Source organism: Lytechinus variegatus, chromosome 2 (assembly GCF_018143015.1).
Source record: "Lytechinus variegatus isolate NC3 chromosome 2, Lvar_3.0, whole genome shotgun sequence".
NCBI lineage: Eukaryota > Metazoa > Echinodermata > Echinoidea > Temnopleuroida > Toxopneustidae > Lytechinus > Lytechinus variegatus.
Genome location: NC_054741.1, coordinates 25,056,493 through 25,074,410, shown reverse-complemented (window position 1 = coordinate 25,074,410; position 17,918 = coordinate 25,056,493). Strand labels below are relative to the sequence as shown.

The following is a 17,918-nucleotide window of genomic DNA, read 5'->3' as shown; positions in this document are numbered from 1 at the left end:
CAGGTATGAAAGACAGAGATGTACATTAGACAATTTCCGATTATCAAGCAATTTTCAAGCCTTTGATATAATATCATCAAGCCTACTTCCAAGCTATCAATATTACTTGGTAAGAGAGTAAGCCATCAATATTATTTGCTAAGAGAATAAGATGACTGACTGTGCTTAACACCAGGCTATAATTCAATATCAGTATAAAGAGAGAAAAAAATATGGAGTTGAAATGGAGTCAAATAGCATGTTAAAGATAGTGAAGGGAACAAAATTATCTGAAATTTCATCTTGGGGGGTATTTTAATTTTGGAGAATCTGTTTACTTCATGATATATTCTAAAAGAGCAATAGAGCTTCATAAGACCCAGGTCTCTCACAACATGGGGTGTGGCCAAGCAGTGCATCAGTGGTATGTTTAACATGTTAACTTGAAATTGATTTTTTAATCACCTATATTGATTGAATCTTCCAATTTATACACAAAAGATCTAATGCATTTACCATCACACAGATACCACATTGTGCCTCATCATTCATCAGAAAGATTGCATTTTGGGGCCAATGTTTTGCTATGGAATCCAACACTGTGAGTCAATGTTGGTAAATCCCTGGCTAAACTAAAGTTGTCAAGCCACAGCTTGCCTGACTTTTCAAATTTCTGATAAATAATACTTGAGAGAAACTTAGAAAAAAAAGAGTAAAAAACATCATAAATGTAATAATTACCTTGAGCTGTGCCAAGATGAATGGTGACCAAAGCTATGCATGCCGCCAGCAGTCCCCCAAGATGGGGCGTTGCCATACTTGGAGTCAGAACGGCTCAGCCGTTATCAAAATCAAGGAAAGTAGATGAGGATTCCAGTTAAAATCCAACTTTAGGAACTTGTACCAATTCAACGACAAGGGGGAATAAACTATCTTAACATGGTAGTCAGAATTGGAAGATGGATGAGGGAAAGGAGATCTGAGATTCAAAGAGTACACACTCCAGAGCTATGCACTCCTTGAGAAATCGCCTGTCTGGTGTGAAAACTTTATATAACTGATCATAATATGCTTCTCTCTCTCCGTCTCTCTTTTCTCCCTCCTCTATATCTCATCCTCTTTCTCTCTCTCTCTGTCTCATATATGGTCACTCTTGTAACTCACAGTAGACGAATCTCACAATATTTAACGATAAATGAGTGGGTGAGGGATGTAAGGTGTGTTTAAGTGTGTGTGTGTGCTCCATTTTTAATGGGAAAACACAAAGCCAACACCCATTCTCCAGTCTTCTTCACTTCTCTCCCTCTCTCTTTCTCTCTCCCTCTCTCTCTGATTCGCTCTCCTCTATTCATACTTCATATTTCCTCTGGAAGTACGCCTAACAATGGGGAGGGCCGCTGATTGGTTAAGACTAACAAACCCTGAAAAAGTTGCATACCAATCACTGAAGGCCGCATAAACAATATGTGGGAACCTCCCAAACTTGACACTGTCTATGTCTCCATCAAACGTGTGGAATATTGGAGGGCCGATCAAAGATGTGTTATTGTTTCAAACCTTTTTGTGTGTGTATTGAGTCCTTCAAAATTACTACATTTATTCCTGACTGCTCAAGCAGATGAAAAGCATGCACAGCAAATCTTCTGTTATACCGTATATTACATGATTAAAATGGATGCAGAACAGTAGCAGGCTTCCAGCAAATCAACTCCCATAAACAAACTAGACTCATATTTTGATTCTTAAGGGTGAAAAAAAAATAAAGACTAAAATCAATCTAGACCCATAAATAAATCTAGAGTCATATTTTGACTCATAAGGGTAAAAATAAAAATATACTTTCAGGTCTCCAATAGCAAATGACATTTTGATTTAAGATTTATTTGTGAAAATGTTATCAATGTGATCATGAGACTTCTATAGGAAAATAATTTCTTGAAACCACATGACTTACTGTACATAGAAAATCAAAATCACTGAAACAGATCAAAAGTTTGAACAAAATTAAATATATTAAGAAAATTATGAACATTTGGATCATTAAGAATATATGCTATGGAGATCCTCGAATTAGCAAAGCAGCCAAGAGGTGTGATGTCACACATACATTAACTCTCCACTGAGGGACTATAAATAATAATAATTTAAAAAAAATTATAATTATAATAGTAGCACAAACTCTTTCTCCACAATTTAAAAAAAAATTATAATTATAATAGTAGCACAAACTCTTTCTCCACAATGTAGTGAGTGAAACCTGTGTCCTCCCACAGAAAGAACACATGATCTCTAATAGACTTGATAATATAGACAATGTAAGTGAAATATGTAGAAAAGCAATGGGGAAAATGTTCATATATATGACATCACACATCTTGATGATATTGCCAATTGGAAGAACTCATGATCCCAACATGCAAATGCTCATAACTTTATTTTGAAACATTCAATTTTTCTCAAAGTCAAATATATCTGTTTCTTTCATGTTTCTGTTTTCAGCAATTCAGTTGGTTGAAGGGTTTCATTCTCTTTTAAAAGTAGAACAGTAGACAACCTAGTATTCAGTTAGCACATCTTTGCGGGAGAGAAGGGGGGGGATAAAATTATCATTATAAATGTAATGAAAGCCAAAAAAATCTATTATTTCTGTTTAAAGGGCTAGTATTCAATTAAAAACTGAAGCCATAATTTCAAGTTTTCAATCTTTATGAGAAGGTGAAATAATTTAACCAGGAATCATTTAATCAAATATTTTCCCCTCTGGCTAGAAACGCTATCTGCATTTTGTTCCAGTGTCAGCTTGCTAATTCAAGATCCTTGGCAATGATATGGATACAAGTTTGAGCAGTACTTTCACAAGAAAAGAAAGATGCTAAGTATACCGTATTACCTTACTCCCGAGTTTTGAATCCAATACCAGTCAAGACTCTATATTGCATTATACTGTGTCATATGAAAAAAATGAAAAATGTTATGGTACAGATTCATTGACAAAAGTAAGGGTCAAGTACACTGTTTGTTGTCATTCTTAAAAATAAAGTTGTTTTATTATTCAATCATATTGCTTTTTGACTTAAAAATCTCCATATCTTAAGACATCACAGCACATCAACAATGATTGTGAAATGCACCCAATGGATCATAAAAATCATTAAAGTACAGATGTAGATGAAGCGGAAGGAAAACTACTGTCTCTTATCTGCCCATGTTGGTATCATTATTAATCCATACACGGCCAGGTGGGTGTTTCACAAAGAATTGCGCTTCCTAGCTGCTTGTTTTGTCGCATTAACGCTGCAACATGTTTGTGCCCTCTGCGTTTGTTGGTTGCAAACAGAACTCCATATTTCATTGAATGTGAAATGTCGCATTATTGCACAAATAATATTGGCCATACGTGTTGTACAACGCCTCAGAAGTTAGTGAAAAATACGAACAATAATCAATTTTCCTACGTTAATCTATGAAAATAAAGAAAATTTTAAGAGCGAAAGGAAAGTCCCTAAAACACGCATCTGATTTGCAGCAGCAGCAATGCGTATTCAACCAGTAAGCCCTACGCGTATTGCACCCGCATTTACTAAGCGCAGGCAAAGCGTTGAATCATATTTTTATAGAGACGTCACCTTTTCCTGACCCGGGCAACAGGACATTAAGGACAGTACATTTATGACAGTATGTGTGCAACGGTACAAATGTTTGACATTCAGCATCCCATTTGCTTGCGTACAACAAGCTAAGTAGGCAGTGTACAAAAGGAAAAATAGACTGAAACTTGATTGATAATTCAGTCTGAATTTCTTATGTATTTATTTAGCGGTCCATTGGTCTGGACAAATTTGCACCAGTGTCCGCCATCATCGGGAGGGCACTGTTTGACAGCCTGGTTGGACGCGGGTTTGGAAAAGAGGCCACCCCAAGCACACCTGGTGCTGGACTTTCCTAAATGACTTTGAGGCCTGTAACCTGAAATCTTTCAGGGTGGAAGAGGGTGCAAATGACCAACCAAGATGGCGACAGTGCAGGAGGACCTAAAAAGCTTTATAAGTGTCATACCACCCTTTCACACAGAAAAACAATCGTAATTTGAATGATTCCAGTGAAAAATAAGGCTAATGACGAATTTTTAGCATGTGTGAAACCAAACCAGAACATAATTAGAATCACAAACGCTAATCACAACCACAAATTCAAATTCTACTCCGGAGGTTATTTCCAGTTCAGTTTCACTCATATTACAATTTTTGAGTGAGCGTGTGAAAGGTCCGATGATTCTAAAGACGAATAGCAATCATGATGATCCAAGATTCACATGTAAAATCCCTAGATTCTATTTCCCATTGTCACTACTAAGGCTTGCATCATAATCTGAAGAAGAGGCATGTCTGTGTTTCCTTTCCTTTGATGACTTGTGATGGCTATGTTTATGCTTATCCCCATGTCTGTGTTTTGATTTCTTTATCTGTAGATGGGGAAAAAAAAGAAAATGAAAAATGAAACTGGCTACTACATTTTTTAAATTGATATCGCATTTTAATTCAAACAAAACATTAAGTTTTAGTTTTATGGACTATAGTGGTAATGCGAAATTACAGTGCTTTTTTATATTATCTTAAATATAATAGACTGAAATGAATAGGATATTCAACAGTTACAGTTCTTTTTAATTTGGTTTATGTCACTGTTGAAAATGTGCTTATGTATTGTGGATATTGGTATACATGATCTAGTATCCTGTTAAACAGATCAAAAAGGCTTTATACAGTATTATCAAATGTAACTCTTTAGTTCATGATTTCATCAAGAATTTTTAAAGATTTATTCAAGCAGATGTTCATTTCTAAAGAAGCACAAAATAAAGTACGGCAGTAGATACCTTTTTGATCTTGCTGTTCAAAGCCGCTAGTTTCAATGGAAAATCAGAGGAGTGAATATTTGCAAACATCCATTTGTATCAATCATCTTTTACATCAATAAACAAACTGGAATTTGAACACATAACATGGCATCATTACCTGAGCAATATTACGCCGAAAAATTTGGCCAGATTGCATCAAGTAGCCTTTAATTTATGAAAAAAGTAAAAAAATACTGAAACCAGATTTTGACACTTTTCCGCTCGTTTGAGGTGAATGAAAATTTAAAATGTGATCATTAGAATATTGTTATACATTATTGTAAATGTCACATGAGTGCCCACACATGCCAGGTCTAGTAAATTTGAGTGATATTTAAGGACATATTGCATAATTTCTTTTTGCATGCCTCCGAATAATGTACTGCAAACCAGACCAAGATACAGCAGAAAAGTAATTATCATCACAATAGCATATTTCCCTTTATATATATATGACTTACAGGTACAGAGTCATGCGGGAATCTTTTGGCAGGAAATGTTCAGCAAAGTACCTGACTGACAAACTTTCTGCTGGCAAATTTGAACCATGTTCAAATGGATTTTGTTTGCTGTTACTCCAATTCATTTAAAACCTCCTTAATTTAATGGGCCTTATATTTCAAGACAAAGTATAGGCACAAAACTATAAGGTCTAAAATTAATATTGCATAACTTTTAAACAAAAAAGTTATCAAGCAGAATAACATGTAATAGACACTTTATAGACACTCCATACACTATATGGACTAAATTCTGAGTAAAAAAAGTTGATCATTCAAGTCATGCATGAATGAGCGAACATCACAGGCAAAAATGTAATAATTTCAAAGTGCAAATTAGACATTTTTAAACAATTTTCAATAAACTGAATGTATTTCGTATTCAAAATTAAGACCAAAAATTAGCAATGTTAGATTTGAATATTAATGTGATGGAAGTCACAATCAATTCTAACTAGTCATGACTGTGTGTTGACTTCTTTATCTGTAGATGGAAAAAAAAGTTGTGACCAATGTAATTATGTTTATCTTGGGATAAAACCCAAAAGTAGACTTAGATTGAAAAACACAAACGGCATAAATTGTTATTCATGCAATGGTGCAACATTTAACATTTGGTCAAAGCTATGCCTCGTTGAACAGAGCATCTTTCTTTTACCTCATGCAAAATCTTGTTTCATCACATTCATGCCAATTCACTATTTGTATACAATTCATAAAATCATCATAGAGTAAAAGAAGACTGAAGAATTTCTTTTTAATGTATATCGTTTGCTAATAGCACCAATCAGGCCTGCTGGAAATATGTAACATGCAACTCAATACATCTAAGTAGCACTAAAAACTGCACCTAGCTCTGCTCACCCCTGTCTGTCTCTCTCTCTTTCTCTCTCATTGTAAATAGAACTGAAACAATCATGTAAAATTTACAACTTTTCAGGTATGCCCTTCCAATTAATTATGTCCTTGTGCAATGTGTAAGAGCCCATGGTATAGTTCAATCATGAAATTCCTGCATACCTTTTAGTGCCCCACACCCATCTCCTGACTTTGGATACAAATTACAAAGTGACATTGTGCAATAAATTCTGTTTCTGATTCAAGAGTGAAATTGTTGTACGTGCGTGAGTGGTGATTAGTGCAAAGGGCGTTCTTACCTTTTCACGATGTGTACTCCTCCGGCTTGATGATGCTTTGGAATGCTTCTCTCTGTCCTTTCTTCTTTCTCTACTTCTGTCTCTGCTTCTTTCTCTACTTCTGTCTCTGCTTCTATCTCTGCTTCTGTCTCTGCTTCTATCTCTATTTCTGTCCCTACTTTTATGTTCATTTTTTCTCTTCTTATTCTTCTTTTCCCTCTTCCTCCTCTCTTCATCTCGTCCTTTTCTTCTCTTTGTAAAACTATCATCCTGCCTTTCAGAATGCTTTGAGGAACACTCCTGGGGAAGGTATGAAGGTGGTGGAAGCACAGGTCCATATTCCTCCTCCTCCTCCTCAACACCTCCCTTACTTTCATCACTATGTACTGTATCACTAGTTCTGTTTTGATGACTACAAAGTTCTCCATTTCCTTGTTCATTATTATTATCAATTTCCAGTCTTTGTATTGATGAAGCTGGCTCATCCTGGCCAAAAGTTGGGAACCCTACTTTCTCTCCTGTAATCTGTCCTTCCCTTGAACTATCAAAACCTACAATTGAAAAAAAAAATTAAAAACAAACAGACAATTAAATCAAATGTGTTATTGTAATGTCATTTAACATGATTGATGTTAACATTGAACATGACACAGACATGTACATGAATCAACATTGAAGTATTTTAAGTTCTAACGAAGAAATAATTGATTAAAATCACTGAAATACCAAAATATATGAAAACTTTCAGTCAAAATGCAGTATAAACTGTGCCTGCAAATTACTGCTTCTGCCCAAACATACGCCAACACACCCCCAAAAATCAGAAAATCAAACAAACAAATAAGGAAATGCATGGCCTCCTGGGTAGAATTTGCCCCTCTTAAACTTTTGTGCATTATTATTACCACATACAAATTGGAGCCAGCGCTGTGTTTCGATACTATGTCTCAAACACCTTTTTAGATAAAATTTGGGGTATCCAGGCAGATAATTCAGAAGTTACACAACATTTTGTACTTGCATAATGCATATTAAAACACAAATTGCTCTAAAACATTATTTCATGTACAAAATAATGTACAAATAATGTTTTCAGTCAATATTGATAATCATTACCCATATCTGACATCTGAGCTGGTATTGAACAAAACTGTATTGCCCTCGTCTTCATGAATATTAATAATGAGTAATTTATACTATTTCTATTTTGCTCTGTCTTTCTGCTTGTATTGATTTCGCAGAACTATCATGTCTCATAATAATTTCTTTTATCAAAACCTAATTCAAATAAGGGTGAACTTCCCCATCAAAAAGAAAAAATAGAAGATGACAAAGACTTTGAGGGCAGGAGTGATAAGATGATTTTTGAATTTTCCACTGTCCCGCAAATAAGCATCTGAGGATGCGTAGAAAGAGATGTACACAGATTGCTCCGCGCAGCAAGCAAAACTACACGTCATAAGGTTACAGAAGATAAGACAACCGCTGAATATGCGTCCCCAAGCCTGACGCTATCTTATAAAAATATAACAAACATACCTCCTGGTATAAACATGACACAATAAAACTCTATTCCTAAAGGGTAAAATATCTATTTTGTAATGATTTTGCTCAAGATTACTGATTTGGATTACTACATATACACGTGTAGTATATTGAGTTGCTCTTCTATCAGGGAACACCATTTTGCAATTGTCTATTGCCGGGAAAATATTTGATCTTCCCCTCAAGCCTTCAAGGCCAGTCCATAATGCAATTTTTTTTTCGTGATTGAAATTAATCAATTCAATTCTTTTCAGAGATGTTATCAACAATTTTCATTTAAAAAAATGGAGATTAATAAAACAACAAACTACAAAAAAATAAGAAAGCAACGAGCATACATAAGAAAAGAAAGATTATACATGTATATAAACATTCTATCAGAATCATTACAAAAATCTTCATGTTTAGACAAAACTTAAGTGTTAGAGAACTTTGTCTCACAAATTAGAGCTAATGTGTGATTCTATGCATAAATCAGCACAATTAATTAATAATGAATAAAATTACATTATAGATAAATTGTTCCCGCCGAGACATAATGTGCGGCACACTCTTCCCCTCTATCAAAGACTTCCAATAACAGGTCTTTCTTCTTGTAATAGATCTACATGTATATGAACTATAGGCCTATGCCTTTGTAAGCCTTGAAAGTGATGGGAATGTGGGTCCAGTGCTTTGACAACCTACACATTGTTGTTGCAAAGTTTTGTATCAATAGAACAGATCAACCTTGTGTGCTGTTTATGTTGAGCAGGACATGGTACATTGCATCTATTTAGAATGGTGTTTCTCGCACCTTCACCACACAAAAAAGGTCCTTTTTTCATCACACTTCTTCCCGCCAACTTGGGTCAATATCCCACTTTACATCAATGAGAGCGGAGGGTGATGAGAAAAGGATAGATATGTGAAGTAGAAGAGAAGAGAGGGAGAGAGAGAAAGAGAGTTGTGAACAAAACAGAAATGGTATTAAAAGTGGAAAAGGATAAAAATGAGAGGGATAGAAGGAAAAATACAGATAAAAATACATGATAGAAGAAAAAGAAAAAGTGAAAAAAAGGAGGGAGAGGAAGAATGATACAGAAAGGGAGATGAAAAAATAAATAAAGGGAAGAGAAATCAAGCGAGATTAATAGGTAGAAAGGGGCAAGAGCTCATTGTGGAAGTGAGAAAGAGACAGAGTTTGAATGAAGAATAAAAGTAGCAGAGTATGCAGGGTTCCTGATCAGATGAATTGAGTAGTTTTTTTTTTCAACTAAAACAATAGCGAATATGCATGTTAGTTAAGCCATGGACTCTTTCATTCTCTTTCAATTTGAAATTGATACCTTCTAATAGTAAACTACACTCCCAAATCCCCAAATAATATACACTACAGAACCATGAATCTTTCCTTGCTATTCCCACATATCAAAAGGAATGTCCACTCTGATGTTACATGTAAGTCAGCTCTAATAAAAGCAGAAAAAAAAAGAAGATTTGGCTAAAACAACTCAAAGAACAGAGATTTTTTAATATTATTTCCAATTTCGTGACATCACACGTGAGCAACATCCCCTTCCGTCAGATGATATAAGTTATAAAAAAAATCATCTGAAGTTAAGACATGCCATTCATATCATCTGACACATTTTTTTATGCACGTTTCTGTGTGAAAGGAAAATATGCATTCATCATGAACCATCTGAAATGGAATCCTTTGGACTATTTAGCAAATATGGCAAATGGGTGAGCTGCTCGTATGTGACGTCATTAAGAAAAAATTATAATTTTATGAGTCTTTATCTCTATTATTCTTTGATTTCGCAGAACTACCATGTCTCATAATAATTTCTTTTATCAAAACCTAATTCAAATAAGGGTAAACTTCCCCATCAAAAAGAAAAAAAAGAAGATGACAAAGACTTTGAGAGCAGGAGTGATAAGATGATTTCTGTTCTATTTACTCCATTTACAGGAGAGACCTCCACACACTTATCGTCATGGAGATGAATCATTCATTCTTGACACCCTATAAATTTTATCGAGTTCATCCAAAATTATTTTTGTTCCGCCCTGTGTGTAGGTGTTGTATAAGTCAACACCTTGCACGGAAATGGTATTTCAAGTTGTGATCTATATATTTCTACATGAACAAAAAGAAATTCAGAATCATATTGAACATCGAAACAGGTTATGCTCTTTATTAAAAGGCCAAGTTCACCTAAACAGCAAGATGATTACAATAAAAAAAGACAATATATGAAGGTACTTCATTGGAATTGGATGGAACATATAAAAGAAAGTTATGACACTTTAATGTTTTGCATATTTTTTGCATAACAATTTTTGCAACAAGTTTTTGAGGAAGTTAATTACGTTACACTTACAGACACTATTTTTTTTTCAGTTGAGATATGACAAATCAAACCTCCTTTTATAGAAAATATGGCTTGAATGCAGTAAGTTGCAATTACTTTATCAAGATTCAATCAAGAAATTCCGTTCATCAAATCTACAAAAATATTTATACCAATTGAACAATAAATTTACAAAGCAAATTGTATAACACCATAACTTATTTCACATTAGAATTTGATAAAAAAATTTAATGATGTGTTTTTTTCTCTCTCTCTCTCTCTCTGTCTTTCTTCACTCTGATCAACTATTTGATAGGGGTGAATTGGAACTTTTAAGTTCTAATTCACTCCAAAAATAAAGTGGGTTACATATACAATAAAACAAATAAATATCTATATTTGATGACAATAAAGACATAAAGACATGCATACTCTTCATACAAAGAACTCCAACATAGACTTATAGACATATTACACAAAAGTAAAGCTGGTATACCATGTGTACAACCATATTTCAATATACGAACTGTTTTCTCTTCATCTCATTATAAAAGTACCCTCTAAAAAAAGATTCTGACATTACATTCTCCCTCATTATTTGTTTTAAATAATGCATAATACTATACCAATGGATATATAACGCATTTATACATGTACATACTCAGGGGAATAAAGCACTGTAGTGAGAATCAAAACACATCCATCTTCAAACATGGTATATAGGGCGATTTCAAGTACAGTCCCACCTCTCTTATCCGGACGCGTTGGGACCAGCACCAATCCGGATAAGGGATTTAACCGGATCTGGGAGACCCAATATTAAGTACACGCAGCTGCCTCCGCGATAGTAGCTGCAAGTAATCTATTTAGTGGGCATACACAGACAGTATTCAGTGCAAATTATAGGCGGTATTTTACGGAAATAAAATTGATTGGTGGTCAAAACTGTTGGTAATTTACCTGCTCAAATGATTGAGGTGTAAATCGAGCATACCTCGAAAGAAAGAGAATGAATGACTCGATGAAACTAAGTTTTACAATTAGATCATCGCAGCGGCTATCGCAGCTTCGCAATGTCAGCCATTGTTATACTGACTGTAGGCTTAAACATGATAGATGGCGCTGTCCGTATTGAGGCCTAGCAAGACATGTGTTGTTTTTTTTGCGGGAAACAAAAGAGAGCGTGATGAAATGTTTGCACTGTGCCACAATTTCCTGGAAAATTATCCTGCCTAAGTTCTTTCGGTGATTTGGGTGAGATATTTTCATGAAAAATAATGTTGTTTTAGGTAGACTATATTGGAAAATATATGTAATCAAAGGGAGTTTGCGTATAGGATTGAGTTTAGATTGCAATCCCATTTACTCACGTACTAGATTGAATTAAAAAAAAATCTCGGCATGTGTGCGTCCGGATAAGGGGAGGCCGGATAAGAGAGGTCGGAGTGTACGGTTTTGTCGCAACACCAGTCACAACACCGTACTTGAAATCAAACTTGTGTTGGGATTGACCTTGGAAAATATGGCGTATTTCTGGCAGTTCGTGTTGAGCGCTGGTTTTGAATGTTGTCTGCTGAACTGAGCATTACAGCTGGTGTTGACGATCTATGTGTAATTTCCCCATTCACCAACACCAGCCCCCAGGGATTGGGAAAATCGTGATTTCATGTTCGTGTAGCTCATGAACAGGTGGCGAACACAATGAAACATCCCCGTAAATTATCTTTTACAGTTAAGATGAGCTCAAATCATTAGAGCTTTATACATTTTAATGAAAAATGATGTTTATGCTTTCCGATTCATGCAGTGATTTTAACCTTTGGATTCTGTACGGTAAGATTTTATTGCAATTTCTCCCCCATTTCACTTCCGTCGTCGAGAATTTCTCGCATAAAGTTTGAGATGATCAGCAGCGCAGGGCAGAAGCGTGACATCATAGGGTATCGATAACACGATCGGTATAGCTCCTCTGAACCCAGCTTGGTGTTGGAGCTCGGTTTAGCAGCCTTTTCACGCTTTCAGCACCAACACCGAACACCGTACTTGAAATCACCCACTCTTTAAAAACTTCCACAAAATCTTCTTTTAAATCTCTAAGACTGTCATACCTTTTGCAGTCAGGAGTTCAGCAAGCGGTGGCCCATCGGGTTTCTTCCGATCCCCCTCACCATCACTGTCATGATCCTCCTCACTGCTGCTACTGCTTGTATCTGAGTCCAGGAAGATGGCTTGAAAGAGATCTAATGGAGGACGGGGCTTGTCATCACCCTCTCCAGTTGAATCCTGGATGGGAACTTCATATTCCATAATCTAGGTTTGGGAAGTACAATAGAATAGACATGCATGACAATACAAGAGACCATCTTAGTTTCATGTTTATTGCTCATATTGCAGTATGAGGTGTTGGGTGTGGGGGGGTGGGTTATCAATTGGAAATTACAGATAAAAAAGGGGGAAAAGGCAAAACATTATCACTCTCTCTTCAAATTTGGGCAACAATGGAATAGAAAAAAGAACTACTACTTTGAACATAAACAATTTGGTGCACAACCCTTCCTCATAATAATAATAGAAAACAAAAATAATAAATAAAGAAAAAGTACCAAATTGTATTGGTTAACCACATAACATAAATAAACTGTCCTGTTTTGAATTCCGATATTGTTCAGTCAATTATCTTCATTATGAGTTTTAATAAAAATTTTTCTATAACAGGATGTCACAGGGCATTAAGTAATCACCTGTATTGTTTTAAATGGGGGAGGTAGGGTTGCAATACCATAATTGGCTTTACACTACTGATCTTTCCCCTAGCAATTTTCGACAATCACTCAAATTACATTATATGGACAACTTTTTCCGCAGATTACAAAACAGATGATTGAAGCCACTTGGCCCTTTTGTTACAAGCTCAATAATACCCTATGATCTTGAAGACTAATATGTAGTACCGGGTAATATATATCTTTATATAAACCATATTACACCCAACAATTCCATAAAAATTGTATACTGGTGTTCACCTTCACAGCACTGCATTAATCAGTGTTGACACTACAGTGGTGACTGCTGGTCAGAACCTTCGATCGCTCAAAATTTTTGAACGCAATCAATGCAATTTAAACCCAACCAACCAGCACTAAATTCCCAACAGAAACATGTAAATGATATTTCCAATGTTTAACCTTATAAGCTCTGAAAACCAACTAATTTGGGTCCCTGTGATCCCTTTAACAAGGTATCAGTTGGACTTGGAGGATCAAATAAATTCCACCACTAAAAATTCCCTGGTGACAACACCAGCACTGATGTCTCACCAAGTAAAAACACCTTACAATTCATTGACCTGAAACAGATAGTTTGCACCTTGCTTTAGAAAGAGCGTGATCCCAGCAGTTGCAAGTACTGACCCGAGAAGCTAAAGCAGACCGTTAATTATTGAATACAGGATACCTTTTACATGAACAAAGCCAAAGAACTGTTCTGTCTGGTCCAATTATCATGGATACTTGAACAAGAAAACATGCCTGCTGGTAATCTCTTCCAGGACTAACACTTCAGGGCCCCATCTTACAAAGAGTTACAATTGATCCAATCAATCATAACTCTATAAAAATCTATCAGTGTCATTATTTTTTTCTATGAAAAATTTGCACAATGTCCATTGTATGCAAACAGAAGTGCAGTGAATTTTCAAGAAAACAATGAATGCATGAATATACATCATAGCAAGAAAATACTTTGAACAAACGTGTATAATAGATGTTGACATTGCTGGCCGTCCATAGTTGCAATTGATCGGATCAATCGTAACTCTTTGTACGACAGGCCCCAGATCACTTTATCTGACTACCCTGTATTTTCATATCTTAAGAAAATTATCCAAATAAACTTTTTTAAGGAAATGAGACACAACACAGCAAAGTCTTGTCAATGGTCAAATGAAATGACAAAAGAAAATAAGCAGAGAAAATTTTGAAAGTGTTATAAGAAAAGGGGTGGTGATTTGTATCAACAAGATTGGGATTAGAATCACCTCTCCATACAACCAAACTATATCATTATTTCAACTGCAACTATCATTAGGCTATGAAACTCCATCCCTTGTCTCCAAGCTTTCTTATATAAATCATTCTTTTCTCACCTTGCTCTTTCGTTGATTTTCATCATCTCGAGCCTCTTTTTTAGATCCAACATTGGCTAGGATACCAGGATGTTGGTCCCATCTTGATCTTTTCTCAGATGCTCCTCGAGGTGGCTCTTCTACATCTTTAGATGCAACTGTTATCAAGAAAGTAGTATGATGATGTGGAAATGGTGTGGTCTTAGAAATAGACATGATACATATACTTTTAAGATCTATTCACATTGACATTTAACATATGTTCTAATTTAATAAAGCCCCCCCCAAAAAAAAAAAGATACATATATCTTTATTATCATTCTTTTTACAAACTTTCTGTTGGGTTTTGCTAATATCTTTTTTTCAAATAATGATATTTGTATGTTTTCTTATATATTATTACAAACTTTTCTTTATATCTCTTCATTTGTTCACCTTTTTAATATTTTGTATGGAACTCATTGAAAAAACAGTAAATCAGTAAAAGTAAAGGCAATGATACATTTATGAATATTTGGTTAGTAACACAATTTGCATTGAATTTATACTTGAAATTACATGTACAAACTTTGGGGTCTGACATGCACTTTTAAAATATAGAATAATTTCTGATTTGCAAGCCAGTGAGTGACTTTGTATAATATTGCTGAAAACAAAAGAAGCAAACCTTGCAATCAAAATATTCAGAGATGTTTGGCCTCTACTTGATAGGAATAACAAACACTCCTAGATTTGGGTTGGTTCCAAAAAATATTCATGTAATCCGAGAGATGAATTATGTTTACAGCTGTAGCATATAAATCCATTGTTAGTTCTCATTATAGGATAGGGCTTTTAAAAAAGTTAATGATCCAGCCCATTCCACACCATCAAGTGTTATTGTATAGCTATGAATGAATTGAAGATTGGGAGTGTGCAGATATCCAAGCAGAAAACCGCTAAGTGCATCCTTGTCTGTGAGATGGAAATGCAGCGATAACTACAAAAGTACACATTTCAAGTCATTTGAGGTTTTTTCATTTTAGCTGCAATTTACTGAGAGAATCACAGTTTTTTCCATGGTATTATATAGCCAGATAGACATAGGGACTACATGTAAATAACTTTCTTTAAGATTAAAGTACAAGTCCACCCCAACAAAAAGTTAATTTAAATAAAAAGAGAAATATCCAACAAGCATAACACTTAAAATTTCATCAAAATCGGATGTAAAATAAGAAAGTTATAACATTTTAAAGTTTTGCTTAATTTCACAAAAATAGTTATATGCAAATGAGGAGACTGATGACATCATCCACTCACTATTTCTTTTGTATTTTATTATATAAAATAGGAAATATCCTATTTTTCTCCTCATTTGTCAAGTAAAACAACAATTAATTCCTCACTGAACATGTGGAATGAGCATTGTTTAATACTATATGATTCAGTCAAGTTGGTCCTTATTGTCAAATCTATAAAAAAATGAAATATTGTATAATTCAAACAACAAAAAACTAAAGAATAGTGAGGGACATCATCGACAGTCTCATTGAGTTGTGCATATCACTGTTTTGTGAAAAATAAGCAAAACTTTAAAATGTCATAACTTTCTTCTTTTACATCCGATTTTGATGAAATTTTCAGCATTTTGCAAGTTTGATTTTTCTCTATTCATTCAAATCAACATTTTTGTGGGCTGGATTTGACCTCTAATGTTTGAACAAATTTGATGCCATAAGTGCTATCAAAACATAAATGTCTCAGTTTTTGTTCTAAGATGATATTGTGGTTACAATTCAATTAATTATCTCCTGATATTTCCAGTGTCTCTGACATTAGAGAGTGATTGTGAGAAAATTTTGCTGGGGAAACGTGCCTCTTACCTTGAGGCAATTCTGGTTGAGTAGGGTATATATCCATCTGAGCACTGGTCGATTGCTGGATCTCAAGGAAATTAAATACAGAATACTTGTCCTTCTTCACAGTCGGAAGACCAACAATCGAAGATCTGAAAATATATAACCACATTCTGCTTGTTTATTGCTAATGCCATGCAGTTTGGTACGAGATCTCCAAGTGTGTAATAGATGAAGATGATACATGAATTATAATGATGATGAATATGGTGATGATGATGATGGTGATGATGATAATGATGATGATGATGATGATACATACATGTATATGATAATGAAGATGAATATGAGAATGATGGTGATGATGATGATGATGATGATGGTGATGATGGTGATGATGATGATGATGATGGTGATGATGATGATGGTGATGATGATGATGATGATGATGGTGATGATGATGATACATATATGATAATGATGATGAATATGAGGAGAATGATGGCAGTGATGATGATGATGACGATGATGATACATAATGATGATGAATATGAGGAGAATGATGATGATGATGATGAGGGGATGATGATGATGATGATGGTGATGATGATGACGATGATGATACATGTTTAACAATTATGATGATGATGACAAATGTGTGATGAATATGACAAGTGATAACATATGCGGTAACAAATGATTTGTGTAAAAGCAAATAATAAAAAGAATGTTAAAAGTTTGGGAAAAGGTTAAACAAGGAATAAAAAAATTATAACTCTTCCTATAAAACTAAGATCACTGATAGATGTCTACATGTACATATATTTCAAAATTTGAAATAGATAGTGAACAATTAACGCCCTCCCCCCCCACAAAAAAGCCAAACTTGCTATAAAAGACTATCTGAAGATCTTATTTTACATCAAATTTTGATTAAATTTTCAGTGCTATGCTTGTTAGATTTTTCTCCTTTTATTCAAATCAACATTTTGTTGGGGTGGACTTGTCCTTTAAATGTCCTCATAAAGAAAAATATCATTCTAAATGAAAAAGGGTGAGAAGGGACCCTGCACGCATCATCATTGTATATTGCATGATATTTCCTTCATCAAAATTCCTCTATTTTGTTATCGAAGTTTCCAGGATACAGGTCTTGGTGCGCTGTGCAGCTAAATATATGTCCTCATGTGGGTGTTTCTATGATATTACACCCATAACAAAACCGTATTCTCTGACAGGTTATAAAAACAGTGACTTTATCAGACAACTACAGAACAAGTCCCTAACCACTGACAAACACTTAAAATGTTTCCCAAGCTTTCAAAAAGGTGTCACTGTAAAAATAGGCAGATAAAGAGGGCAGTGCCATTATATCATCATCCATTTTACTCGAACTTGTTCTTTTATCACCGGGACAAAAGCTTTGAGGTTTGGTGCAAAATAGTTGCACATGATGTCATGCAACTATCTAATGTGACCTCCTTTTAAATGAATGGTTGAAAATGGAGTCATACATGTACATGAATAAAGTAAACATACATGATCCCCTCAAAAATGATAC

The 17,918-nt window shown here is 34.8% G+C and overlaps 2 protein-coding genes across 2 annotated transcripts in view; both read right to left on the bottom strand.

The window, feature by feature from the left end:
- LOC121409703 (mucin-17-like) overlaps window positions 1–796 on the bottom strand; it is a 172,253-nt gene extending 171,457 nt beyond the window's left edge. Inside the window, exon 1 of the mRNA XM_041601610.1 lies at window positions 721–796. Within this exon, the coding sequence (XP_041457544.1) occupies window positions 721–796 (76 nt within the window). The remainder of the gene's footprint in view (window positions 1–720) is intronic.
- Window positions 797–3,004: 2,208 nt separating this feature from the next.
- Window positions 3,005–17,918, bottom strand: part of LOC121407670 (G patch domain-containing protein 1-like) — a 50,064-nt gene continuing 35,150 nt past the window's right edge. The window contains exons 13-17 of the mRNA XM_041598853.1: window positions 16,385–16,509; window positions 14,541–14,677; window positions 12,505–12,706; window positions 6,534–7,063; window positions 3,005–4,441 (exon numbers count right to left, since the gene is read on the bottom strand). Coding sequence (XP_041454787.1) covers window positions 4,310–4,441; window positions 6,534–7,063; window positions 12,505–12,706; window positions 14,541–14,677; window positions 16,385–16,509 — 1,126 coding nt within the window. The 3' untranslated portion in view covers window positions 3,005–4,309. The remainder of the gene's footprint in view (window positions 4,442–6,533; window positions 7,064–12,504; window positions 12,707–14,540; window positions 14,678–16,384; window positions 16,510–17,918) is intronic.